Source organism: Salmo salar, chromosome ssa13 (genome assembly GCF_905237065.1).
Source record: "Salmo salar chromosome ssa13, Ssal_v3.1, whole genome shotgun sequence".
Lineage (NCBI taxonomy): Eukaryota > Metazoa > Chordata > Actinopteri > Salmoniformes > Salmonidae > Salmo > Salmo salar.
The window spans coordinates 83,638,163-83,664,949 of NC_059454.1; the positions used below are offsets into that span (position 1 = coordinate 83,638,163).

Consider the following 26,787-nt stretch of genomic DNA (forward strand, 5'->3'; position numbering starts at 1 on the left):
TACAACTGAACTAGGCCTATATGAGCTCGTTTCAGATCTCTACCTCTGACCTCATCCATCAAGTTAGGTCTGACTACTAGGCTCCCATTCATTCAACATGTCTTGTTGTCATTGGTGAACAGACTTACCATTAGCAGCCTAGTGTTGACATACAGATATATGAAGAGGACAGATAAAGAACTGATTAATTAACATAGGCCTACTAATCTCTAACGGTCAAACATAACTTTGAAGGAAGGTATTAGCGGAACAGCACTCTGCCATGTCTGTTTCCATCCACACAGCGACGGCACTGAACTACCGCAACGTTTCCTTAATCGTCGATGCGCTTGTGCCTACTACCGTTGCAGAGATCACAGCATGTGCAGGCAAGAAAGTGTTTTTCTCTCACATCAGTGGTATCAATGGCCGAAGTGGAGCACTGCCATCCAGCTCGAGGGAGGAATATAGTACTATGACTTCGGGGGCGGGCCGAAGCGGAGAGCTAAAGATTTTTCCTCCTTGGCCAAGTCCTCTGATTGGCTCAGCTCCAACTTCAGATGGTGGCGTTAAAAACCACAATGTGCAAATTAAACATTTCATTTTTTGTACTTTAGGTTCGTTTTTCATACCAGCGTACTTTGACCTCAAATTGTGTGCATGGTACATAAAATGCGTGCAGGTTGACAGGTCTGATATATGCTGATTCAAATATTTATCTGCAGCAGCATGCCAGTCCCTTTAATTATTTAAAAAGGGCCAGACAAGCTGTACAGAAAGACACCATTCATGTCATGTCATGGCTGGGCCAAGACCATTACAGCTACACCGCTTTAACTGCTCAACAACAGCCCTTAAGGGGTCAAAACTATGAGGAGAGACTATGGCCCCTCCCAGGGAGGGAACTGACTGAGTCTCACTGTGTTGTGTTCTGCAAGGGTCCAGGACTGGGCCAGTACTACCTACCTTCTTGCCCCCGGAGGAGTTTCTCTCAGGTTTAGCAGACTCTCCCTTCTCCTTGCTAGAGGACTTTGACCTCTTGGTCTTCTCTTTGTCAGCCGAGACCGGGGAGTCTGAGGAGGGACTGGCGCTATTGCTGTGTTTGTTGGAGGAATCTGGGAGAGAAGCAGAAGAATAACCAACCATGAATATTGATCATATCCATGTTGAAAAGTATGTTTTATTCTGTATTCTTAGGCAGAGAGGTTTGCTTATTATGTACATGGAGATAGCTTACTGGTTCCATTTTCATCTTTTCTGCGTTTGGATTCTAGGCTCATCTCACGGTCAGTGGTCATATGATCCTAAAAAAAGATGGGAAATAATTAAGGACAATGAATCAATCTCACCAGTCTTGACAATCTATGCAAAACTAATGTCAGAATTCCTCTGAAGTATTTGGCTGTTAGCTATAGAACTTATCGAATCAAGATAGATATGGGACCTGTATAAAATCAGTTTAGAACATTCAGTTCCACATGGAGCCCAGTGTCTCTCAATGCAACATGGCCTGTAAAATACTCACTCTCTTCCTGTCCTTTCTGTCTTTGTCTTCGGTCTTCTCTTTGGAACGGCCCCGGGCATTCTCAGACTCTTTCTTGTCCGTCTCCCTCTCTCTGCTCTTGGACCGCGCGACCGAATTGTAGTTGATGTGGTGCTGTAAGGAATTAGATTACAACAGACAGACCACAATAGATGATTATTTTTACGTTTCGTGGCATTCTGTCCACTTACAGGAGGATACCTTGAAATGTGTGTGCTGAAATCAGCCCGTTTTTCTCAGTGTGTGCCTATTACCAAGCCATTAACCTGACAACATAACCCCATATTCCCGGGCACACCCTGTAAACTGTACTAGGTGCTGCTGATCATATGAATAAACCCGCTAAGTGGCTCTGACAGTTAGTTCCTAGAGGAAAATCACTAGGAAACAGTCAAAGATAAAACATTAAACATAGAAACACACAGAAATATAGAACGGCTAAATAAACAGGACTAAAAACAAATAGGAAGAAAAAGAGATTCAAGAGCAGAGAATGCTGGGGCCAAAGCAAGCACACAATGGGATCCTGATGGATCTAACAAGTGATCGTGTCATGTGTCCAAAAGCAGTCCCTTTCTGAGTGTAAGTCACCGATCCACAGTGCATCTTACCACTGCAGAAGTTATCTAGTAAAATAGAACATCAGGAACATTTCCAAGATTGTAGTATGAAAGTTGAAGACTATCCCTAACCACGTGGTGAGAGGTGCAGTAAGGTCCATCATCCTCAGTATTCAGACCCCAAACACTTCCCTTCTCGACAACAACGGAGTCACCAGTGACTGTAGCCCAGTCCAGAGAGCATAGATATCATTCCAATAACTACACAGTGAACCATGTATAGAAAGGGGATATGAGACTGGACCATGGGTACTGCAGGCGGGAGATCAAAATATCACAGACTAGTACAGGACACAGACAGCAGAGCAATGCTGCCTGTGCTGCTGTCTAACTCAATAAGAGTTTAACAAGCCAACCTTGTACCTGCTGTATGAATTATTCACCTGGCATAGCCATCTACAGCATCTCTAGCTCAGTCTGCAGGGAGAGCATCTAGACAGAGGAATAACTGAACTATGGCATTGGCTACTGATTTGAGAGGAACCCAATGAATATGGACTAGGGCTTATAGGGGTTTTGGTGGTGAAAAGGAATGGCAGGCTACGGTCTTAAAACAAGCCTAAAAAACCTAGAGCTTAATAAAGACTTCAAGTGTTTTGCTTTAAACGAATATCAGAAATCAATATGGAATAGAGGCGGGTGGGTGAACGGGTGTGTCTGACTGCCAGACAGAGGTCTGTAGTGTGGGCTCAACAGAGGATTACCCCTCTTCTTCTCATAGTGTTTTCACAGCACATCACATGCATAGCTAATGAGTCTCCAGCCGGGCAGGCATCAGGGACGGCCTCAGAAAGTGATCACAGACAAGAGGAAGAAATGCCGCCTGCTTAAAATTCTGCCCTTTCGCCTTCTCTTCCCCCCAGTGGCACAATCAGCACTTTTTCACAACAGTCTGCTGTACTGGACAAGGACTTTAATCTTTCCCATGACTCCGAGCTCATTAAAACGTAGTGTGTGGGTCTGGCTGCCTGACACAGAGTGGACTTAAACAGAAAAACTTGACCTAAGGTGACATCTCAAGTTATACTATTCAGCAATGACTTTTTATTTAAGTCTGATTTATTCAGACAGTCTGCAAAATGGTCAATTCTCCCATTCAATATGTGTGAACTACTGAAGTCCTAACTGACCCCCTCCTCATGGCACTTGGAAAAGGAGAGTGAAGAAGATAACAGTCAAGGTGAATGATAATAGAGAAGTGTTTAGGAGGAGTCCAAACCTTGGATGCAGAGTCCTTGGGTTCGTTGCTATTGTCCTGTAGGAATGAATGGAGACAGATGAGCTGGGGAGTTGTCAGACAGCAGGACAGGAGGAGAAGTGTGGGGGGGGGGGGCTGGACAGACCAACGTCACACTTCTTTCCCTTTGACCTTCAAGGACTAATGCTTTCACAAGGTTATTAACAGAGAGGAGAGTTCATAATAGCCTTAACAAGGGTCATCTCATAGGCTTTACATTAAATTTGAAAAACACTGACAAGTGAGATGAAAATAGTGTCTGATTACTGTCTATAAAAAATTGTCTGGAATTAAATGAAGCCTCTGAGGCTTGAAGAACAGCTGGTATTTTACTTTGTTTGTAGTGCATGTGGTGTAAACTAACAAAACTGAACTGAACTGTGTATGTATGTGTCTGACTAAATTAATTACATTTCGTATGTGCTCTGCTCTCCTACGTTTTAACACTGTTGTTGTCACTTACAGTTGAGAATGGATAAGACACAGGGAGGAGCCTATCTCTCTGGTGGTAGTAAACATTAAGACCTATCACAAGCTTCCAGCGGTTTAGGCAACGCTCCAGCAGATCCAGAAGGCTTCGCCAACACTTTCTCTCTCCCTCTCGCACTCTCTGTAGTAGAAGGCAGGCTTTATTTCCCTTCTGTACTTTTGGCTGGTGTAAAACTGAAGCTCCCGCTCGTCTCTCCTGCTCTCTGTGGGCCTGGGTGCTGCTGGTGCCTGGGGTTCCCACTGCGCGTGTGACAGGGTGGTAGGGGTGTTGAGGGGGGGATTGCTGGTTGTAGGTGGGGAAGGGTTGTGGGGAGGAGGCCAAAGGAACAACTGACTGCGTACACATCTTGAGTGGAAGCGAAGGTACAGACTGAGGCTGCATGAAGGCTGATTGAACAGATCAGAGCTAACAGTGGGGACAGATGACGTGGCGGCAGCAGCAGCAGCAGGACGGCTCTCTGCCTCTCCTCCTGTAGCAGATAGACTTCCTCTGAAGATACTGTGCCACTGCGGACTCAGCCCAACCCCCGCTGGATTCCCGTAGATTCAGAGGAAAACAAAAACACTTCACGCCACTTCAAATAAGAAATATTTTCAGCTTGCCGGAAAACAGGAGAAAAACTCTTCATCTTGGGTGCTATTTAGAACTGAAAAATACTGATCTTAGAGGGGGGGGGTCTTCTTTTCAGCGAAAAAGGAGCAAGCTCCTGACTTGGAAGGCATTTTACTTGAGGAAAAATAGTGCTCTCAAAAAGAGAAAAAAGGGTAGGGACTATAGAAATGCATAAAAACTCCTCGCACTTTTACTGCTTTCATTCACATGAAAATAAATTAATATTTCAATATATACATTTCTCTCTTGGCTAAGTCCTTGATGGTTTTCCCCACTCAGGAAAATATGAAGGAAAAGTCCATGGAATTATTTCCGAACGGTCAGGGTTTAGGAAGGGGATTCCAGACGACGTTCCCATGTGAGAACTCTCCTCGGTGATCTTGAGGGACGATGGAACAAGCAACAGTTGGGAACGCTCCGGCAGAAAGGAAGAAACACGCGCACAGCCTTCCTCAGGCCATACTAACCTTAACAGAGGAGGAATGGGATGGTGAAGAGTGGGTCTCCAGTTTTCGCCTTTTGTGATCTGGAATAAACAAGAGGATTAAATTCAGTTAGTTCTCATTTCAACAGGCACATTCAAACTAATAGCTCCAATTACCCGTTGACAACGATGAGAAAATCAGAAACCGTATGAGAGCAGAGCCCGTGTTGAAGACTAGGCTGCTTACCCCTCTCAGATTCAGCAGACTCCAATCGGGGAACTGGAGACTTGAGGGATCCGGACATGGCACTCCTGTCTCCTCCCTTCTCTTTGCTCTTAGACTCCTTGGCTCCAGTGTCGCGCTCCCTGGATGGCTCCTTCGGCTCTCCGTTGCCAGCCTTGGCCTTGTTGTCCTCTTTGCTGCTCTTCTCTTCCGCCTTCTGCTTGTCTCGGTCTGCCTTGGGCGTCTTCTCCTTACCCTCGCGTGGCGCCCGCTCCTCCTTGCCGCCTGCTCCTCTCTCGTCCCTCTGCTTTTCCCGCCGGCTCTCCCCCTTCGTCTCTAGAGTGTTGCCTGGAGTCTTCTCTTTTTTCTCTTTTTTCTCCTTCCCACTCTTTTCTTTGTCATCCCTCTCTTTGATGCTTTTGGTGCTGCGAGAGAAACAGAATGGACATGGTTCAGAGTTCAACATGGACAACATGCTACGGATGCACAGATAAGCAAGACTGATTCAACATGCTCATAGAAATCATACAGAGTCAATCTTTAATTCATGTATATAATCATTCAAAACTTCAGATGTCTAGTCGTATTAATGAGCTATAGTTGAGACCGTAAATAAGTAAATATAGTTGTTTCCTAGCCACAGTGCTGTGGGCTGCTGTTGGCTGGCTTCCATGGCTACCTGTTAGGAGCCCCATTCCCGTTGCTGGTGGTCACCTTGGCCGCTGTGCTGTTGGCTTTGTTCACTGGCTTTGCTGCACCCTGAGATTTATCCTTGGCTCGATCTATCAAAATATGAAGCAGCAACAGAATGAAGACAATGGCCCTTTCAATAAAACAACTGTCCCCATACTAAGTAAAACTAGAACACCTGTCATATTGTGTGTGACACGTAACCACAAGTCTACCAGCTCATCTTATGACAGAAGGTCAGATCTCAGTGGAAACATGTTGGATCTCCCCACTCACCGGCGTCCTCACTGACACCCTCCTCCGTCTTGCTGGCAGGCTTGGCCGTGGTGCCAGGGCCGTTTTGCTGGCTGACAGGGGTGGCGCTCCTCACCGGCTGCTCCTTGTGGTGGAACTCATTCTCAGGAACCATGTGCGCCTTCCTGCCTTTCAACTGGCCAGAATAGCTGCAAGAGGCATGGAGAGTACAACAAGGTACAAGCAGGGTAATCATACAGCATTACACCCAATACACATGCTTACGCACATACCCATAGACATACCACAGAAACAGAACTCCCACATAGGGACGCAATAACATAATGATGATCTTTCCACTCACACACACGGGATGTGCATCTCTCCTTACAAGCACGATACACATCTACAGCACCAGTCAAAAGTTTGGACACAGCTACTCATTCAAGGGTTTTTCTTTAATTATACTATTTACTACATTGTAGAATAATACTGCCCTACTAAGCAAAAAGGCAGTAACTGCTCATAGTGTGGAACTGAGAAAAATGGCTTTTATTTACCTTGGTTTCACAGTAACATGACCCCCATGTTGTGGACAAGGCAGGATACTTGCCCACCTGATTAAGCATGTATTTAATGCAGCAAAAATAACAAAATGAGCAATTACAGCCTTTTTGTTTGGTAGGGCAGAATAGTGAAGATATCAAAATGACACATATGGAATCATGTTTTAACCCAAAAAAAGAGTGTAGAATCTAAAATATATTTTGATTTGTTTAAAAGTAGCCACCCTTTGCCTTGATAACAGCTTTCCACACTCTTGGCATTCTCTCAACCAGCTTCACCTGGAATGCTTTTTCAACAGTCTTGAAGGAGTTCCCACATACGCTGAGCACTTGTTGGCTGCTTTTCCTTCATTCTGTGGTCCAACTCATCCCAAACTCTTTCAATTGGGTTAAGGTCGGGTGATTGTGGAGGCCAGGTCATCTGATGCAGCACTCCATCACTCTCCTTCTTGGTCAAATAGCCCTTATACATCCTGGAGGTGTGTTTTGGGTCATTTGTCCTGTTGAAAAACAAATGATAGTCCCACTAAGCACAAACCAGACGGGATGGCGTATTGCTGCAGAATGCTGTGGTAGCCATGCTGGTTAAGTGTCAGAAATCTCAAATTTGGACTCATCACACCAAAGGACAGATTTCCACCGGTCTAATGTCCATTGCTCGTGTTTCTTGGCCCAAGCAAGTCTTTTCTTATTATTGGTGTCCTTTAGTAGTGGTTTCTTTGCAGCAATTCTACCATGAAGGCCTGATTCACGCAGTCTCCTCTGAACGGTTGATGTTGAGATGTGTCTGTTACTTGAATTCTATGAAGCATTTATTTGGGCTGCAATTTCTGAGGCTGGTAACTAATGAACTTATCCTCTGCAGCAGAGGTAACTCTGGGTCTTCCTTTCCAGTGGCGGTCCTCATGAGAGCCGGTTTCATCATAGCGCTTGATGGTTTTTCCGCATTGACTGACCTTCATGTCTTAAAGTAATGTTGGACTGTCGTTTCTCTTTGCTTATTTGAGCAAAGAGAAACGCATAAAGGAAAGAAATTCCACAAATGAACTTTTAACAAGGCACACCTGTTAATGAAAAGCATTCCAGGTGACTACCTCATGAAGCTGGTTGAGAGAATGCCAAGAGTGTGCAAAGCTGTCAAGGCAAAGGATGGCTACTTTGAAGAATTTCAAATATGAAATATATTTTGATTTGTTTAACACTTTTTTGGTTACTACATGATTCCATGTGTTATTTCATAGTTTTGATGTCTTCACTATTATTCTACAATGTAGAAAATAGTAAACATAAAGAACAACCCTGGAATGAGTAGGTGTGTCCAAACTTTTGACTGGGCTCTGATACGATACAGGAACGATACTTTCAGTTTGAAATGATTCGGTGCGATTCGATTCAATGCACAAACAACTGTTGCATGAACAAATTCATTTACCATTCTAAATGAATATCTGATACGGATGGAGCTCAGGAGCTGAGCTGGATTGGTCTGAGCGGCCCTGTGTGTGAGCTGGCAATTTAACCCCCCCCTACTTTTTATCTGAAATCCTGATCACCCACTGATGAACTTGTCATATAGAAGATGGAAATGTGTTGTGCTAGTAATATGTCAATATTCATCTTCAGAAATGAGCTATGAAATACATAGCCAATCCACACAACACAGCTTTGGATTTCACCACCGTCTCAAATAAGAATGGTTTAGAACTTTACAGAGGAGAGCTACTCTTTTCCTGTTCTGACCAGTGCAGCCCGCAAAAATGATTGTTGTCCTTGTTATGAAATTACACCTTCACCCTGTGCATGTAAAAATGACCAAATGCAGACTGTATAAAGCAGAACTACCAAAAATACTTATTACGGTGAACATTGTAACTGAAAAGCCCCAATCAGCAGTTAGATGTGCAACCAGCAAGACGTTACTTGTGTCCACTTCGGTAGCCTATACAGCTCTGCCAGTGAAACACAATTTGGTAACAATGACCCAGCCAACCACACTGGTTGTCCCGCAATAAAGCCTATGATTTAATCATGCGAAAGCCATTTTACAAACATTGAATGCTGAAGGTGCCGTACAGACGTAGCCTATGAATATTAGAACAGGGATAGGGTAGGCCTACCTCTCATTGGTAGAGTCTCCCGCACTGTCCCCCTACGCTGCTGATACTCTGTTATTATCTACACATAGACACTTTAATAACTCTACCTACATGTACATAATTACCTCAATTACCAGTAACCCCTGTATATAGCCCCACTATTGTTATTTACTGCTGCTCTTTAATTATTTGTTATTCTTATCTCTTACTTTTTTTTTGGGGGGGGGGGGGGGATTCTTAAAACTCCTTTGTTGGTTAAGGTCTTGTAAGTTAACAGTTCACTGTAAGGTTGTTGTATTCGGCGCTTGTGACAAATAATATTTGATTTGACAGTTGTGATCTGACTTGTAGTCATACACAGTTACATGCATAAAAGTTTGATAGGCTGAAGGAAAGGACACATCAATTCAGCCAACAGATTAGAGGTATTTTTCAGAATAAGGCAGAACAAAATATTATGAGTAAAAAAAGTTAGTGAACCGGCGATTTCGTAATGTTTTAAGAGTTTTTTCTTACCAATGCATGTTTCATTTGGATCAGTTTGGGCTCCTGCGGACTTACGCACTCGCATCTTAAACATTTGAACTGGGGGCCGATGCGTATTGGTGAATCGTTACATCCCAAACACACGGGATCAGTGCCTCTGAGTGAGGATTTGCCAGGTACATCCTGTAAAGCTCTGTAGAGGATTATGTTTGTTTAGCTGTCTGAAGTGCTTTGCAGCAGCACCAGGTGACTGACTGAATCCCAGGCAGACAGATCGACAGCTAGACTAGGCCTACACCTTAATTAATCAGCCCTCATTACCACACCAGCTCCTTAAGCCCCTCCTCTACAAGACAAAGTACCAAGATCATTTATCTGTTCTCACAACTCTGTTCAGATAATCCACAACAAGTGCTTCCCAATGTAAATAACATCTGGATAAAAATACAACTCAACCTTCCCTAATGATAACTCCTCCAATACCACTTCATCTATACCTCTGCAGTTCTTTTGCATTGAAAGTACACACCTCCATTTAACACCACCCTTTGTTTGTACTAGCAACAAACTGACAAACCTAACAGCAAAATGTTAGGTAACCGCTTGCCACTTATGCCACACAACAAACTACAACCCCCACAATGCTAGTGAACTGTGCCTGTGCTGCACACAATGCGGCTGGTGGACTCTGTTACCCCATGGCCAAGGCATAGAGGTCTGGCCTCTTCTCCTTCTCCTCCAGACAGATCTTGTGGACACGGCACTCGAGTGCCTGGCCCAGGTTCAGCACTTTGGGGTAGCAGGGCAGGATTTTGGTCAGCACGATCAGGATGTTCCGGATGTGGGTGTACTCCCCCGTCTCCAAGCAGTGGACTGATGCCTAGAGGGCACAGAGGGGAGAGCGAGGAGTGTATTGTAACTGCTGGAGCGGTTACTATTTCCTGCTAGTGTTGTCCGTCACGTTTCTCTTCATTATAAATATTGAATTCTGAATAATGGTAGTAAATGAATGGGTGTTAATGAGACAAAAATACCAGATTGGCTTCTTCAGAAGGTAATGAAACAAAGGGAGGAACTCACTTTAGTCAGCTTGTAGTGCCATTTGTGCACCACATGTCTGAAGTTCTCATAGTCCAGCTGGTCTGCTTTGTTCCCTCCGTCGAAGCCTGTGGCTCTGAAAATGGTCAGGAAGCCTGGGTAGTTACCACACTCCTTGAAGAGGGAAACAACAAACAGACAAGATGAAGTGTTAACACTGGTTACATGTGCATTCTACATCTTCCACACTTCAGTGAATATTAGTAATGTCAGTAGATAATGTGGACAACCTCAAATCAACTCCTTGCCCCAACACATTTGTTGATCTGAGAGGATGTAGCGTGTGAGATAGAGGTGGTCTCCTCACCTTCTCGTAGACAGCCCTGTCACTGTGCCAGCGGGTCACCGTCTCCAGCATGCAGCACAAGAAGCGTCCGTAGCGTCGCGACTCGTTTTCCGTGCAGCTGGCCACCGTGTAGATGATGTCAGAGAACACCTGCAGAGAGGACCACGTAACACAGTTAGGAGGTCAGGGCGGAGTAACTAAGTGACAAAAATCCCATGGTATAATGACATGTGACAGCCAGAGATAGTAGAGGGCAGAAAGCAAGAAAGACAGAGAGAAAGGGAGAAGTCTCACCCGATCATAGCAGAGCAAGGTGCAGAAGTTGGGGGTCTTCTGCTGGTGCACCAGCTCCACAAAGCGGGCGCAGTACACAGCGTCGATGGCAGAGAAGATACAGCGAGGAAACAGACACAGCTGCAGGAACTTAGTGATGGTCTCATTCTTGGTGGACTCTGAGGGGAAAAAAAGGTGTGAGGGAGAGGGAAGGGATTGATAAAAAAAAAGTATGTGAGAACAGTGAATTAAGACTTACCTTCAACTAACTCGCATGACTCATCTTTAGTGTGACTCAGAGGTAATTCTTCAAACAAGATTTGAGGTTAAACCCACTCTTTTAAAATGTCATTAGCGTAGGTTGTATAGCTGTACAGTGAAATCGTTCATATGACTGACGTGTGCTTTAATGAAATGGGAGAGTTGACATCTGCCATTAGCCCAGATCCGCTAAAACAGACTACGGCGCCATTACATCAAACAACTTGTCACGCCCGTTAACTGGGCTAAAACAAACAAGGTGAGGCTGGTTTTCAGTAGCCTCATGGGAGCTGAGGGGGCTTGACTGTGGTGTTACTGTCCCAATAGAGTATTGTCCCCCAATGGGAACAGGCAGCTGGGTACGGGAGGGTCTGCTGGGATTAGTGTTGTGAGGGGCAGTCAGCAGTGTGTGTGTGTGTGTCAGATATAGAGGGGGAGGGAGAGAGGAGAAAAAGAGCGAGCGCGATGGTATCTTACTAGCGAGGAGCCAGTTGTCCTTCTCCAGTTTGAGGCGGTGCAGGACCCTCTGGACGTGCTCCAGCTGCTTCTTCTCCTCCTCCTGCAGCTTCTCCTGTAGGGCCGTGCAGCGCTCCTTCTCCTTCTTCTTCTTGTTCATTGGCTACAGACGGACACCATAGACAGACAAGCAGGCTGCTGTTTAGACAGCGTGAACACATGCAGAGAGAAAACACTAATAACAACTTAGAGCTCAAGCACAGTACAATTACAGTACTCTTTTACCATTACCCTGCAAGTCAAGTGATAATTGGAGAACATTGCAATTACGCCACAATGAAGTGTATAACTGTGTTTGGAGGGCATTTAGACTAACTGGAAGATGAGAATAGTCTCTTCGTGCTGCAGTGTTGTCTTTTCCTCCTCGCATTGACTTCACTGATAACTACTTTGAGGGAAAATGTACTTGCTACAACTGTAGTATGTGGTTGTCTCACCCTTCTTCAGATGAATGCACTAATTGTCGCTCTGGATAAGAGTCTGCTAAATGACTAAAATGCAGTGGAGTAAAGTACTACTTATGTCATTTTTTCCGTTATCTGTACTTTATTACTTATATATTTGACAACTTTTACTTCACTACATTCCTAAAGAAAATGATTTACTTTTTAGTCTGTACATTTTCCCCTGATACCCAAAAGTACTAGTAACAGTACATTTGGAATGCTTAGCAGTACAGGAAATAAGACCCAATTTATGACCCATCCCTACTGCCTCTGATCTGACAGACTCAATAAACACAAATGCTTCATTTGTAAATGATGTCTGAGTGTTGGAGTGTGCCCCTGGCTATCCGTAAATAAAATAAAACAAAGCGCTGTTTGGTTTGCTTAATAAGCAATTTGAAATAATTTATACTTTTCTTAAGACATTTAAAAACAAATACTTTTAGACGTTCACACAAGTAGTATTTTACTGGGTGACTCACTTTTACCTTAATAGGAAATGACTTAAGCATCTTTACTCTTACTCAAGTATGACAATTGGGTACTTTTTCAACCACTGCTAAAATTAAAAATTAAATAAAAAAAGAATAATACAAGTGTTGTCATCAAGGGGTCTGCTAGATGCCGGAGTCGTGTTTCGAGTATTCGGCACCATAAGGAAGAAAACAGACTGACACGGGGGAACTGGGTCTGGACTAATAATAAAAGCTAATTTTGGTTTGAATGCGGTGTCCGTTGTGCGCTCTAATGAACACAACCATGATGCTGTGACTCACCACATCAGGGTTCTCCTCGATGGCCTTGACCTGGACCTGGAGCTTCTTCACCTCGCGGTCGTAGGCGTTGTGTGGCACGGCCAGGTCGTACATGGTCAGCGACCAGAAGGTGGCGTAGAACTGTGGTCGGAGGTCGTCCCAGACACGGGGCGGGTGCAGGGACACTACGGCCTCGTGCACCGGCGACATCACCAGCTCGCAAGCAGCCACGTACTTATGGACCTTCTGCTGCTGCCGGTTGCTCTTCTCAGCTTTCTTCAGCTCATCATACTTAGACTGGGGAGAGGAGGGGACACTCAGTTACCATCTCCTTTACATGGTAAGATTCACAAACGGATTGATATACAGTATGTTTCAGTATAAGAGTTTACAGCCAGATTCACCCTGGCTGTGAAAGCAGCAGCCTGGGTCAGCCTGACCTATAGTGCTGTACTATACATGACTCCCAGCAGGACAGTGGGGCTGATCTGTTCCCAGACACACAACCTGACCGAGTCCATTTCCTCATAATGGATGCGTGTCAGCTGTGATTGTTTAGATTGCGCGACCATGCCATGTGACGGCAGCAGAGGGGGAACTTGGGATGTTTCAAGTCCGGCCAGGGGGACCGTAAATGAGGTTACACAGCACTCTCTCAAACTGAAACCATTCTTTCAGGATTCTACATGGCCAGTGTTCTCAAAGCATTACTGTGCACATCAATTCAAAGTTAGTCTTATTTGTATTGAATTTATTTATACTCGCTGTATCTATTGGTCATACCGTACAGACTAAAGGTGAAGTGCCAGAGGGAAGGAGAGACTACTCACCAGGATCTGATGTCCATACATGGGGCGTGAGAGGAAGAAGGCAGCGTCATGGGGAGTGTGGAACTGGTTACAGAGGATGTCAATGGAGGGAACACGCTTGATGTAGTCCTCAGTACTCAGGTTGGAGGCCAGGAAGCCACCAAACTGCACCAGGGTGTCGTGACACTGTAGCCAAGGGACAGGGAGTCAGAGAATGGCACCCTAGTCCTTATTTAGTGCACTACTTATGGCCTCTGGACAAAAGCAGGCGATGGAATCGAAATCATTTTCCAATAGTATCATTCTGAACAGAATCATTGTTTTTTTCATTCAAACACACTGTTCCGACTTGCTAAATTATGTTCTGAACCGTTCGTACCCCAAAAAAAGTACTGGTTTATATTGTTCCTTTCAGTTCCTTTTTAAACCTCTGAAATCAAAAGTTTTGTTACCTTAGCTTGACATTAAATGACTTCACCAATCAGAGCGGATAGAGCAGCTTGCTATGGAGCGGGCAAGCTGTAGTTGTTTTAGCCTAGGTATTCGTGCATGCGCGCTATTGGCTGCCTAAGCTATAGTTGTTTACATGTGCGATGGACAGACAAATGAAGGGCGCGAGATGCAATTGACAATTCGCGGGTCGCGAGAGTGAGTGGGTGGAGGAGGCTAGGCTAGAAGCGCCTGGCATTGTTAGCACATGCATTATATGAATTAGGCCCACAGAATTATAACTACGGAGGAGCGGGTTCTATGGAGGAACTTTGAATGTCTTTGAACTTCCGAGAGCTGGCTTAAAGTTGGACCAGAGCTAGCTAGCTAACAATCTTGTGTGTGCAGAGCGGCAGCAGAATTAAAAACACATCTTACCTTTTTGTAGTTAATAAAGCCAATGTGAAATGTGATAACTATAGTATCTGTAACTAGCATTGAAAAAGTTAAGAGATTCTTCTATAAACAAAAATCTCTCCCTAATTTCTGAATCATGCTTGTAACGTCAGTAGGCTACAGCAGCCTAAGGTTCGGAGGTGAGGGGCAGGTTGCCGACACACGTAAACACACACTGGCAAAGACTTTCAACTGGCAGACAGACACCGGAATAACTTCGAGTTACTGAGTGAGGGCTTTGCATATGCTTTGAAAACAACGGTTCTGTTCCGGAAAAGTATTGATCACTTTCGTTCCTCGAAAAATGTTGTTTTATGCTCTGTTCCCTGAACCGGTTCAAACCCCTGGTCAAAAGTAGTTCTCTATCACAGGAGGTTGGTGGCAGCTTAATTGGGGGGGACGGGCTCGTGGTAATGGCTGGAGCGGTTTCCTGTGTGCTCGATATAGGGAATAGGACACAGTCATCTATTTTGGACACAGCCAGTTAATTCTCCCTTATTGCACAGCCATGTGTGTGCTATTAGTCCCACCGTTTCTCATTTGTTTAAAGACACAAGCTGGTTTACTCAAACTATCCATCAATGTGGCCGAATACTGCAAACAGAGGCAATTTTTGGGGGGGATTATCGCTGCTCACAGCTTCCAGGCAACATGGGGGAATTGAACCAAACATAATTGTCAGCTGTGTAATATTTAAGAAATGAAAAAAGGGGAGAATTCCCTTCATCTGCATTCCCCTGAAGTAGCTTATCGACATGACTTCTAGTTACCCTCTGTGCTTATCAAAATGCTATTTTAAGCAGAGGAAAAGCAATGACAGATTGACTATTTAATGAACTCTAAAATGGGAGAACTCTCCAAGGTGCGAAACTAGTGTAAGTAAAGCTGTAAAGGGGGTCAGTACGTACCTGGTCGTACAGCTTGCCCACCAGTTTGAGGTGTTTCTCACCCCCCTCCAGAAAGACCACCCCGTTGCGTTGCTGGGCCATGAGGAGACAGAGGGGCAGGGCCAGATCATGGTCCAACAGGGCATCCTTTAGACGCTGGGACGACTTCTTAGTGTTACGGATCTGACCAAAGTAACCACCCTGGGGACAGAAAATATAACTGCATTGTTTCAAGTCATGCTGAGGAATAGCCGACTAATGCAATGTGCCTCTGCTTTGAGCTGGTCATGGTGTACAGTTTCAAGTCAGACCAAACAGTGTCCTGTACCTCTGCTTTGAGCTGCTCCCCTCCAGTCATAGCTTCCATCTGCTCTGATGTCATCTCGTCAGTGATCTCGATCCCGGCCATCTTCTGCACCACCTCTTTCAGAATCAACAGGTCAAAACTGCAGCGGGGGGAACACAACATAACCACAGTGTATACATATTTGTGAATGCAGACATAAATAATATGTGCGCATACACAAAAATAAACATGGGTTAAAAAAACAAGGTTGGGGGCAGAAACAACCATGGGAGTAGCTAAGGACAGGGGACTAATAATAACATAATTCAGCATGCCGTTTCATAGGGCGTTGTGGCAGAGTGCCACCTCTATTTACTTCCCCTGCATCCCTGGCCCTGGAAAGGACTGATCTGAACTGATGGGAGAGAGAGAAAGAGAGAGATGAGAGTGTGGCCATGGAGCCCAGTGTGATTCAGTACCTGCTGACTCCAGGCATCACAGGGAGACCAGCGCTGATATAATTACCCTTCCTTCCTCCTCTATGGAAGCCCAAACCCCCACACAGTCTGCAGCCTCCTCATCAACACAACATTACTCTGCAGCTCAGCCCAGTCCAGGGCCCTGCAGGGTGGCACAACAACGGCCAAGACCCCTCTCCCCCTCCCCCTTTCAGCCCTGGCCTTGTATTGCAACAGGAGGAACAGACTGTATGTCCGTCACTGTTCTGATTCAGGAGAGGCCAGACAGAGACGAAGGGGACCCAGTTGATTGACTATGAGCGACATACTCCATCACTATGAATCACATCAGAGCCAGCAAGTCAATGAGGCGCCCGTCTGCCAGCTCAGAAGTTATAGTTACCTCTTCCCTGCTTTCAGCGTATTGGTCACATACTGGAGGAGGCCAGCTAACTCAATTGGGTATTTCCTGAATACCGCTCCACACAGACTGGCCAGGCCTGGAGATAGGAGAAAAAGGTCAGCAGTCAATCAGTTGTCAAGCAGACATATATATGTTGCATAAAATACAGTCAACTAAAGTAGAGTTGCACTGGGCTGTAACTACATGGAACAAAAGTACACCCAAATGCCACTTCAATAATAAAGCAGATTAGTGACATCGGGGTCATGTTTAGTATGGTACACTGTAACAAAATAAATTGTTACAGAAAACTAAAATCTGTGTTCTAATTGGACACGTTCAGGTAGTACCCCCCCCCATTTCACTACATTTAGAAATATTTTCTCCAAACTGAATACAACCCAGATTTCACTACATTTAGAAATATTTTCTCCAAACAGAATACAACCCAGATTTCACTAGATTTAGAAATATTTTCTCCAAACTGAATACAACCCAGATCAAATAACCCCCCCCACACATTGCTGTAGTTGAACCCTTGCAAGGAAGAACCATATACAGTGCCTTCGGAAAGTATTCAGACCCCTTGAATTTTTCCACATTTTGTTTAGGTTACAGCCTTAATATAAAATTGATTAAATCATCCCGCCCCCCCCCCTCAATTTACACACAATACCCCATATTGACAAGACAAAAACTGGTTTGTAGAAATATCACATTTACATAAGTAGTCAGACACTTTACTCAGGCACCTTTGGCAGCGATTACAGCCTCGAGTCTTCATGGTACGACGCTACAAGCTTGGCACACCTGTATTGGAGAGTTTCTCACATTCTTCAGCAGATCCTCCCAAGATTTGTCAGGTTGGATGGGGAGTGTTGCTGCACAGCTATTTTCAGGTCTCTCCAGAGATGTTCGATTGGGTTCAAGTCCGGGCTCTGGCTGGGCCACAAGGACATTCAGAGACTTGTCCCGAAGCCACTTCTGCGTTGTCTTGGCTGTATGCTTAGGGACGTTGTCCTGTTGGAATGTGAACCTTCACCCCAGTCTGAGGTCCTGAGCAGGTTTTCATCAAGGATCTCTGTATGTTGCTCCGCTGATCTTTGCCTTGATCCTGACTAATCTCCCAGTCACTGAAAAACATCCCCACAGCATGATGCTGCCACCACCATGCGTCACCGTAGAGATGGTGCCAGGTTTCCTCCAGACGTGACGCTTGGCATTCAGGTCAGAGTTGGTTTCATCAGACCAGAGAATCTTGTTTCTCATGGCCTGAGAGTCCTTAAGGTACCTTTTGGCAAACTCCAAGCGGGCTGTCATGTGCCTTTTAATGCTGAGTGTAGTGCTGCAGAGATGGTTGTCCTTCTGAAAGGTTCTCCCATTGCCACAAAGGAACTCTGTCTGGTCAACCTGACCACGGCCCTTCTCCCCAGATTGCTCAGTTTGGCTGGGCGGCCAGCTCTAGGAAGAGTCTTGGTGGTTCCAAACAACTCCTCCCATTTAAGAATGATGGAGGCCACTGTGTTCTTGGGGACCTTTAACGCTGCAGAAATGTTTTGGTAACCTTCCCCAGATCTGTGCCTCAACACAATCCTGTCTCGGAGCTCTACGGACAATTCCTTCCACCTCATGGCTTGGTTTTTGCTCTGACATGCACTGTCAACTGTGGGATCTTACATAGACAGGTGTGTGCGCATTTCCAAATCATGTCTAATCAATTGAATTTACCACAGGTGGACTCCAATGAAGTTGTAGAAACATCAAGAATGATCAATGGAAACAGGATGCACCTGAGCTCAATTTCAAGTCTCATAGCAAAGTGTCTGAAAACTTACATAAATAAGGTCTGTTTTTTGTTTTTAATTAATGTGCAAAAATTTCTAAAAACCTATTTTCGATTTATCATTATGGGGTATTGTGTGTAGATTGCTGAGAATGCATTTTATTTGATCTATTTTAGAATAAGGCTGTAACGTAACAAAATGTGGAAAAAGTCAAGGGGTCTGAATACTTTCCAAAGGCACTATTGTGCATTTAGAAAAATTCTGATAGTCAAATATATAATTTTGGGGGGGAATGTGTATACGTCATTAAGAGTGTCTTTATTTAAAGATAATGACATCACACTTCTCTCAATTATTTTGTACATTTTTGGTATCATACTTCTTTTACAATGATTCATGAAGTCTCTAAAAAAATGCATTTAAAAAAAAAAATTAAACGCACACATATGGTTCTTCGTCTGTAGGATTCAGTTAGTGAACTCACTCTGAAGCCAGGAGGAGATCGTAGTGTCGTCATGCTTCATCTTCTCTTTCTCTGGATTTGCCAGCGCTTCAATTATGCAATCTACAGGCAACGAGTTAAGCGGTACAACACTGCACGTCTTAATACATTCTGCCTACGTTAGCTGGACTATAGCATTCCAAATACATGATTAAACATAGTTCTGAAAGTGTATAAATAAATGGGCAAAAATTGCAAGTCACAAAATGTCAGATTAAGGATACAAGCCATGACGTCATAGTTGAGTGAGGTGAGGTATTTAAGGGAGTCTACCACTGGACCGATGAGGTTGTCATACCACTGGATCTGAGACAGGATCTGAGAAAGGGACAAAAATACATGGTTAATACAATACAGGGACAACAGGCCACACACACACACACACACACACACACACACACCACCTGCCAGATGAAGATGATTAAAGAGGATATCTAAAAAAAACATCCGCCCAGCTGTTATATACATAGGGAGTGTGTAAAACATTTAGAACAGCTTCCTAATATTGAGTTGCACCCCCTTTTTCCCCCAGAACAGCCTCAATTCACCAAGGCATGGAAACTACAAGCTGTCAAAAGTGTTCCACAGGGATGCTGGCCCATGTGGACTCTAATACTTCCCACAGTTGTGTCAAGTTGTCTGCATGTCTTTTGGGTGGTGCACCATTCTTTATACACAAGGGAAAGTGTTAAGCAGTTCTTGACACACTCAAACCGGTGCGCCTGGCACCGGTTTAAAAAGGCACTTAAATATTTTGTCTTGCCCATTGACCCTCTGACTGGCACACATACACAATCCATGTCTCAATACTTAAAAACCTTTATTTAACCTGTCTCCTTCACTTCATCTACACTGATCATAGCGGTCACCTGCTCAGTCTGTCATTGAAAGAGCAGGTGTTCCTAATGTTTTGTAGACTGTGTAGATGGACCATTATAGTCAGATTCTAGAATAACATTCTAAATGGTCTGAGAAAACAAGGCCATTGCTCTGCAGTGTCCTCTGCAGGTCACTTAAACTTTATTATCCTCTCTCCTGGTAAAGCCACCTTATTACCGGTTACACTACATCCCTACACTCCCACTGTGACAGGATGCCATCAGACTCTCCTGTTCCTCCACAAAAGTATGTGGACACCTGCTCGTCAAACATCTTATTCCAAAATCATGGGCATTAACATGGAGTTGGTCCCCCTTTTGCTGCTATAACAGCCTCCACTCTTCTGGGAAGGCTTTCCACTAGATGTTGGAACATTGCTGCAGGGACTTTCTTCCATTCAGCTACAAGAGCATTAGTGAGGTCCGGCACTGATGTTGAGCGATTACGCCTGGGTCGCAGTCAGCGTTCCAATTCATCCCAAAGGTGTTCGATGGGGTTGAGGTCAGGGCTCTGTCCAGGCCAGTCAAAGTCCTTCTACACCGATCTCGACAAAACATTTCTCTATGGACCTCGCTTTGTGCACAGGGGCATTATCATGCTGAAACAGGAAAGGGCCTTCCCAAATTGTTGCCACAAAGCTGGAAGCACAGAATTGTCTAGAATGTCATTGTATGCTGTAGCATTAAGACTTCCCTTCACTGGAACTAAGGGGCCTAGCCCATACCATGGAAAACAGCCCCAGACAATTATTCCTCTTCCACCAAACTTTACAGTTGGCACAATTCATTCGGACAGGTAGCGTACTCCTTGCATCCGGCAAACCCAGATTAGTCTGTCGGACTGCCAGATGGTGAAGCGTGATTCATCACTCCAGAGAATGTTTCTGCTGCACTTCAGCGGTCCCGTTCTGTGAGCTTGTGTGGCCTACCACTTCTCGGCTGTGCCGTTGTTGCTCCTAGACGTTTCCACTTCACAATAACAGCACTTACAGTTGACCGGGGCAGCTCTAACAGGGCAGAAATTTGATGAACTGACTATGACGTGCCACATTGAAAGTCACTGAGCTCTTCAGTAAGGCCAATGTTTGTCTATGGAGAATACATGGCTGTGTGCTCGATTTTATACACCTGTCAGCAATGGGTGTGGCTGAAATAGTCAAATCCACTAGTTTGAAGGTGTGTCCACATACTGTAGTGTAAATGAGTGCAGAGAGGCTTTAAAAGACCCAGTGTTAGAATAAATAATGGTGTGGTCTCTTCCCGTGATCTTATTTGTGAAGACAGACAGGGGTTGAGGTGGGGGAGGAAGGAAAGAGAGGGGGGCTGAGGATGAGGGGAGTCTCAGGGGAGGTCCAACTCTCCTCACTCAGAGGAATGGCCTCACTCACGCAGAGGCCATTCAGCCAGACTGCAGGTTGAGAGATTAAGAGAGGCTTTAAAAAGGAGAGGAGCTGCACAGCTTTTTCATTCCATTAATGTCCTGCTGCTGAGGCACCACAAAACACAACCCCACTACCTCCCCATTCCTCTTTCTGTTTGGCCGACAATTCTGGTAAAGTCATTTTTTGAGATGTGAGATATTTAGGGGAGGGGTAGGGGATAGGGCTTATACTGTGGAGATGGACAGGAGAGGGAGTGGATGGGGGTGTTCTAGCAAGACAAGACAGGCTGTGACGTGGAGTAGGTGAGTTCATTAGTCACATGCATAGGGACACAGATGTAATTGCTGGGTACAGTGAAATTCTTAGGCTCCGACAGTACAGGTGAACAAGAAAAGTGAATGAAACAATTAGACAAATATATAAATCTGTGACAATGATAAAATGTTCATTGGGGTGTGGGGGTAAAGAGAATGTAAGCAGTCGCAGTGAATCAAATTTACATTCAGCACCCATTTTTCAGCAGTAGCCTATCGTTACAAAGGCAGATTGTAAAGATAGTGGCCTTAAAATAAGATCTCTCTGCCCCATGGAGATAGAGGACACGGAGTCCTTTCACTGTCAAGATTAAGTACTCAGTTAAAGTAGGAGTAGGGGGGAGATCACTCAAAATAAGGCTAATATTAGTGTCAGTCTCAAAACACTACTTTCAACTGTACAGTAGGTGAATAAAATATAAAATCCTTGAGAATACATACATAGTCAAAGAGGATGGTGGGGTTGCTATGGCTCAGCTTGCCTATCTGGCGCCCAGATGGTTTCACATTCTCTTTGGTTAATCGCCTGGAAAAAAGCAAAGAGAGAGAGAAAAGAGAGCAATTAATTAAATCTATTGAAGCATCTTGCAGCCAATACATTTACCCCTGTCAATGCTGTGGGACTCTGATTTGATGGTTAGGCCTAGACTGAAGATTATTTAGTAGAAGAATTTGCAACTAATAATGAACTTGTGCTCAATGTTTAGTTGCTTCATGCTGTTGGATTTGGGCTAAAATTTGAACATTGAGATATTAAAAGACATGATAGATCAGGCGCATAGTATATAAAAGGAGAGATCTGTAGAAAGACAGTGGCTGTGGAATGTGCTGGGTGGACGGGAGAGAATCACAGGAGTGCGATAGGTGATATGAGAGGACATCTGTGGATTAGGCGAAGGAGGGGTTGAGGTCAGGAGGTCACGTCAGATCCCCTGAAGGGAGAAATAATGGTTATATTATCCTGTTACCCACTTCCTGTCAATCCATAAGATGTAAGGATTGGAGAGAAGGAGGAGTGTCCAACGTACGTGTGTGTGTGTGTGTGTGTATCAAATACACTTGTGATGGTGAGAATTTTTTTTTGTCTGAATTACAACTTTAACGACCGTTTGTGAAGAATTAAAATTGGTTAAGCTTCTCTAGTGTCCGTGAGTTATTTACTCAGAAAAATAAAAACCTAACAATGCTGATATCCATTTATTAAAATTATGTTTTTCCCTTTATCTTGTTAACTCATACACAGTATTATTGACAACATTATACTTCACGTTGACAAAACCAAAGTAATATTTTTTGCAGTAATCCAAGCTGGTAAAGGGATAGTTCAGGCAAAATTTATATTTAGGTGGAATTGCCCTTAACTTGAGTCGTGTCTGAAGGTCAATAGCGACAGAATACACAATAATAAATGTTGTACTTCTGCCACAGTAACGAGTTAGCATTGTCAAAATTCATGAATGTAAACAGCCAAACCGATGTGAGCAATGCTTCACTGCAAGCCGAAACGTACTCAAACACATTTCAAACTAGTTTTGGTAGCGTTGCTACTCGGGAAGAACATGTCCATGTTTTCTTCCACTGATGATGGGGGGGGAGAGAGAGAAATACAGTTACATAATCTGGATATTATTTGACGATATAATGTATTGTTTAGACAATAGCGCAATATTTTTGCGCTAGATGGCTGTACCTGCACCAAAACTCCATCTTCTTAAAATAGGGAGCCAATTTGTTTCCAGCACTTTTATTTCCTTGACTGATCAAAACTCGTGGCTTTTCTCATTGCCCTCTCATCCCTCTGCAGCAGACATATGGTTGGCAATATGTTTGGAACATCGAAACACAAAATCACAGTATCCAATCGCAATACATACATAATCGTGAGAATCGCAATACATAATGGGAGGGAGGAAGAGGGGTGGTGATTTAGAAGTAGTTAAAGCACCACCACCACCAGGGACTCGTTTCCGACTGTGGTTCTGCACAGTACACGCATACATGATGCAGGCCAGGGGCCAGGCACAACACATTAATTAACTTCCTATCGTGTGGATTAGCCACCTTGTAGTGACGCAGAGCAGTGGTGACATGTCACTCAGCAGAGCTGTATCCATATCATGAAGTACGGGTAATGATGTCCAAGCAATGTCCCATTTACATTATTAATAAACACTGGACCGAAGGCACTGACATCCTTCAGCTAACTACAAGAGACTAAGATGCATACAGGGGTGGATTGAATAAATAATCTAAATGTCTAATGGCCATTTTAATCATTCAGTAGCAGCAACTTTAACAAACGGTGTATATTACATGAGGCTAGGGGCTGGTGAGAGGGTCACGGTGCTATGAGAGCAGGCGTTTGCAGCAGGGTTGGCGTGCTGCTATGCTAGCCTCAAATCTGACATGGGATGGGAGTAGACCACTCGAGTGCAACTGTGGAGCAATCTTCTATAATGCCCCTGGTGGAGGGAATAGTAGCTGTTCAATTCCACTCCACCACTCCCTGCCTTCCACTGCACCAGAGCTGCAGGATCTCAGCCCCGCAGCACCAGTTTATCCATTAGTCTCCCCACCCACCGAGTTGGGGAGCCCTCACACACACTAAACTGTCCCTTCCCCCTTCAGAGCGATGCATGCTGGTGTGGTTACATCGCACCCTCCAAAAGACACCAACCAGCACCACACATCCTCAGGGTATCCTTTTGTCAAGGAGCTTACACACGCAAACACAGTGGAAACACCGTCACAGTAGCCAGAGTGTTAACAAAACATGTGTGGGGGGAGAGCACACCATGGCTGGCCGTGCAGTGTTCCTGCCGGGTGGGATCCAGCAGAATATTGATAACGCCAGGTAGGAGGCCTGCTCCATTCCCAGCTGCCTGCTTCCATTAAAAAATATATTTTCTTCCGGGATATGGGGGTTGTGCTTAGGGGGTTAGGGTACAAAACAAAACCATGGCTTCCCTGAGTGTCTGCTCTGTTCTACATTATCACGCAGCCCTGGGGTGCTCACTCTGTGTGTGGTGGCAATGACGGGAATACGCCAATGTCCACTGGTACACTACAGTAGAGGTCGACCGATTATGCTTTTACAACGCCGATAACGATACCGATTATTGGAGGGCCAAAAAAGCCGCTGCCGATTAAATCGCCCGATTTTTGTAATAATGACAATTACAACAATACTGAATGAACACTTATTTTAACTTAATATAATACATCAATAAAATCAACTTAACCTCAAATAAATAATGAAACATGTTCAATTTGGTTTAAATAATGCAAAAACAAAGTGTTGGAGAAGAAAGTAAAAGTGCAATATGTGCCATGTAAAAAAGCTAACGTTTAAGTTCCTTGCTCAGAACATGAGAAAGCTTGTGGTTCCTTTTAACATGAGTCTTCAATATTCCCAGGTAAGAAGTTTTAGGTTGTAGTTATTATAGGACTATTTCTCTCTATACAATTTGTATTTCATATACCTTTGACCATTGGATGTTCTTATAGGCACGTTAGTATTACCAGTGTAACAGTATAGCTTCCGTCCCTCTCCTCGCTCCTACCTGGGCTCGAACCAGGAACACCGACAACAGCCACCCTCGAAGCAGCGTTACCCATGCAGAGCAAGGGAAACAACTACTCCAAGTGTCAGAGCGAGTGACGTTTGAAACGCTATTAGCGCGCACGCGGCTAACTAGCTAGCCATTTCACATGGGTTACACCAGCCTAATCTCAGGAGTTGACAGGCTTGAAGTCATAAACAGCGCAATGCATTGCTAAGGGCTGCTGGCAAATGCACGAAAGTGCTGTATGAATGAATGCTTACGAGCCTGCTGGTGCCTACCACCGCTCAGTCAGACTGCTCTATCAAATCATGGACTTAATTATAACATAATAACTCACAGAAATACGAGCCTTGGGTCATTAATATGGTTGAATACGGAAACTATCATCTCGAAAAAAAAATGTTTTTTCCTGTCTGTGAAATACGGAACCGTTCCGTATTTTATCTAACGGGTGGCATCCATAAGTCTAAATATTCCTGTTACATTGCACAACCTTCGATGTTATGTCATAATTACGTAAAATTCTGGCAAATTAGTTCGCAACGAGCCAGGCGGCCCAAACTGTTGCATATACCCTGACTCTGTTTGCAAGAGAAGTGACACATTTTCCCTAGTTAAAAGAAATTCTTGTTAGCAGGCAATATTAACTAAATATGCAGGTTTAAAAATATATACACTTGTGTATTGATTTTAAGAAAGGCATTGATGTTTATGGTTGGAGCAACGTGTACCTAAGCGATTATATGCAACGCAGGACAGGCTAGATAAACTAGTAATATCAACCATGTGTAGTTAACTAGTGATTATGATTGATTGATTTGTTTTTTTATAAGATAAGTTTAATGCTAGCTAGCAACTTACCTTGACTTCTTACTGCATTCGCACAACAGGCAGGCTCCTTGTGGAGTGCAATGTAAAGCAGGTGGTTAAAGCATTGGACTAGTTAACCGTAAGGTTGCAAGATTGAATCCCCAAGCTGACAAGGTAAAAAACCTGTCGTTCTGCCCCTGAACAAGGCAGTTAACCCACCGTTCCTAGGCCGTCATTGAAAAATGTGTTCTTAACTGACTTGCCTAGTTAAATAAAGGTCTAAAAAAACTAAAAAACTAAAAAAAATTAAAAATGAATCGGCGTCCAAAAATACCGTTTTCCAATTGTTATGAAAATTTGAAAGTCGGCCCTAATTAAATCGGCAATTCCGATTAATCGGTCGACCTCTACACTACAGGGAGCAGGGAAAGGCCTCAGGCACAAACATGTACTTCCACACGTTGAAAATAAGTATGCATCATACTGCACTAGTGTGAAAAGCAGTAAATGAGATATACAGTAGCATATACTACAGTAACAGTCAAAAGTTTGGACACCTACACATTCAAGGGTTTTTCTTTCTACATTGTAGAATAATAGCGAAGACATCAAAACTATGAAATAAAACATATGGAATCATGTAGTAACAAAAAAAGTTAACCAAATCAAAATATATATTATTTTAGAATTTTCAAAGTAGCCACCCTTTGCCTTGACAGCTCAGCACACTCTTGGCATTCTCTCAACCAGCTTCCTGGCGAATGCTTTTCCAACAGTCTTGAAGGAGTTCCCACATATGCTGAGCACTTCTTGGCTGCTTTTCCTTCACTCTGCGGTCCAACTCATCCCAAACCATCTCAATTGGGTTGAGGTCAGGGGATTATGGAGGCCAGGTCATCTGATGAAGCACTCCATCACTCTCCTTCTTGGTCAAATAGCCCTTACACAGCTTGGAGGTGTGTTGGGTCATTGTCCTGTTGAAAAACAA

General features: G+C 44.1%; 1 protein-coding gene across 4 annotated transcripts in view; it reads right to left on the bottom strand.

The window, feature by feature from the left end:
• Positions 1-26,787, bottom strand: part of LOC106567846 (THO complex subunit 2) — a 72,800-nt gene that overhangs the window by 9,864 nt on the left and 36,149 nt on the right. For all 4 annotated transcript variants that reach the window (XR_006758365.1, XR_006758364.1, XM_014137650.2 and 1 more), the window contains exons 16-36: positions 21,865-21,949; positions 19,074-19,167; positions 18,832-18,912; positions 16,564-16,660; positions 15,745-15,862; positions 15,438-15,617; positions 13,666-13,830; positions 12,857-13,132; positions 11,596-11,737; positions 10,879-11,036; positions 10,606-10,734; positions 10,281-10,412; positions 9,896-10,080; positions 6,095-6,261; positions 5,808-5,910; positions 5,153-5,553; positions 4,949-5,007; positions 3,362-3,397; positions 1,505-1,636; positions 1,217-1,283; positions 946-1,094 (exon numbers count right to left, since the gene is read on the bottom strand). Coding sequence is in view for 2 of the 4 variants with exons in the window: in XM_014137650.2 (XP_013993125.1) it covers positions 946-1,094; positions 1,217-1,283; positions 1,505-1,636; positions 3,362-3,397; positions 4,949-5,007; positions 5,153-5,553; positions 5,808-5,910; positions 6,095-6,261; positions 9,896-10,080; positions 10,281-10,412; positions 10,606-10,734; positions 10,879-11,036; positions 11,596-11,737; positions 12,857-13,132; positions 13,666-13,830; positions 15,438-15,617; positions 15,745-15,862; positions 16,564-16,660; positions 18,832-18,912; positions 19,074-19,167; positions 21,865-21,949 (2,956 nt within the window). In the remaining 2 variants the exon portion in view is untranslated. The remainder of the gene's footprint in view (positions 1-945; positions 1,095-1,216; positions 1,284-1,504; positions 1,637-3,361; positions 3,398-4,948; positions 5,008-5,152; positions 5,554-5,807; positions 5,911-6,094; positions 6,262-9,895; positions 10,081-10,280; positions 10,413-10,605; positions 10,735-10,878; positions 11,037-11,595; positions 11,738-12,856; positions 13,133-13,665; positions 13,831-15,437; positions 15,618-15,744; positions 15,863-16,563; positions 16,661-18,831; positions 18,913-19,073; positions 19,168-21,864; positions 21,950-26,787) is intronic.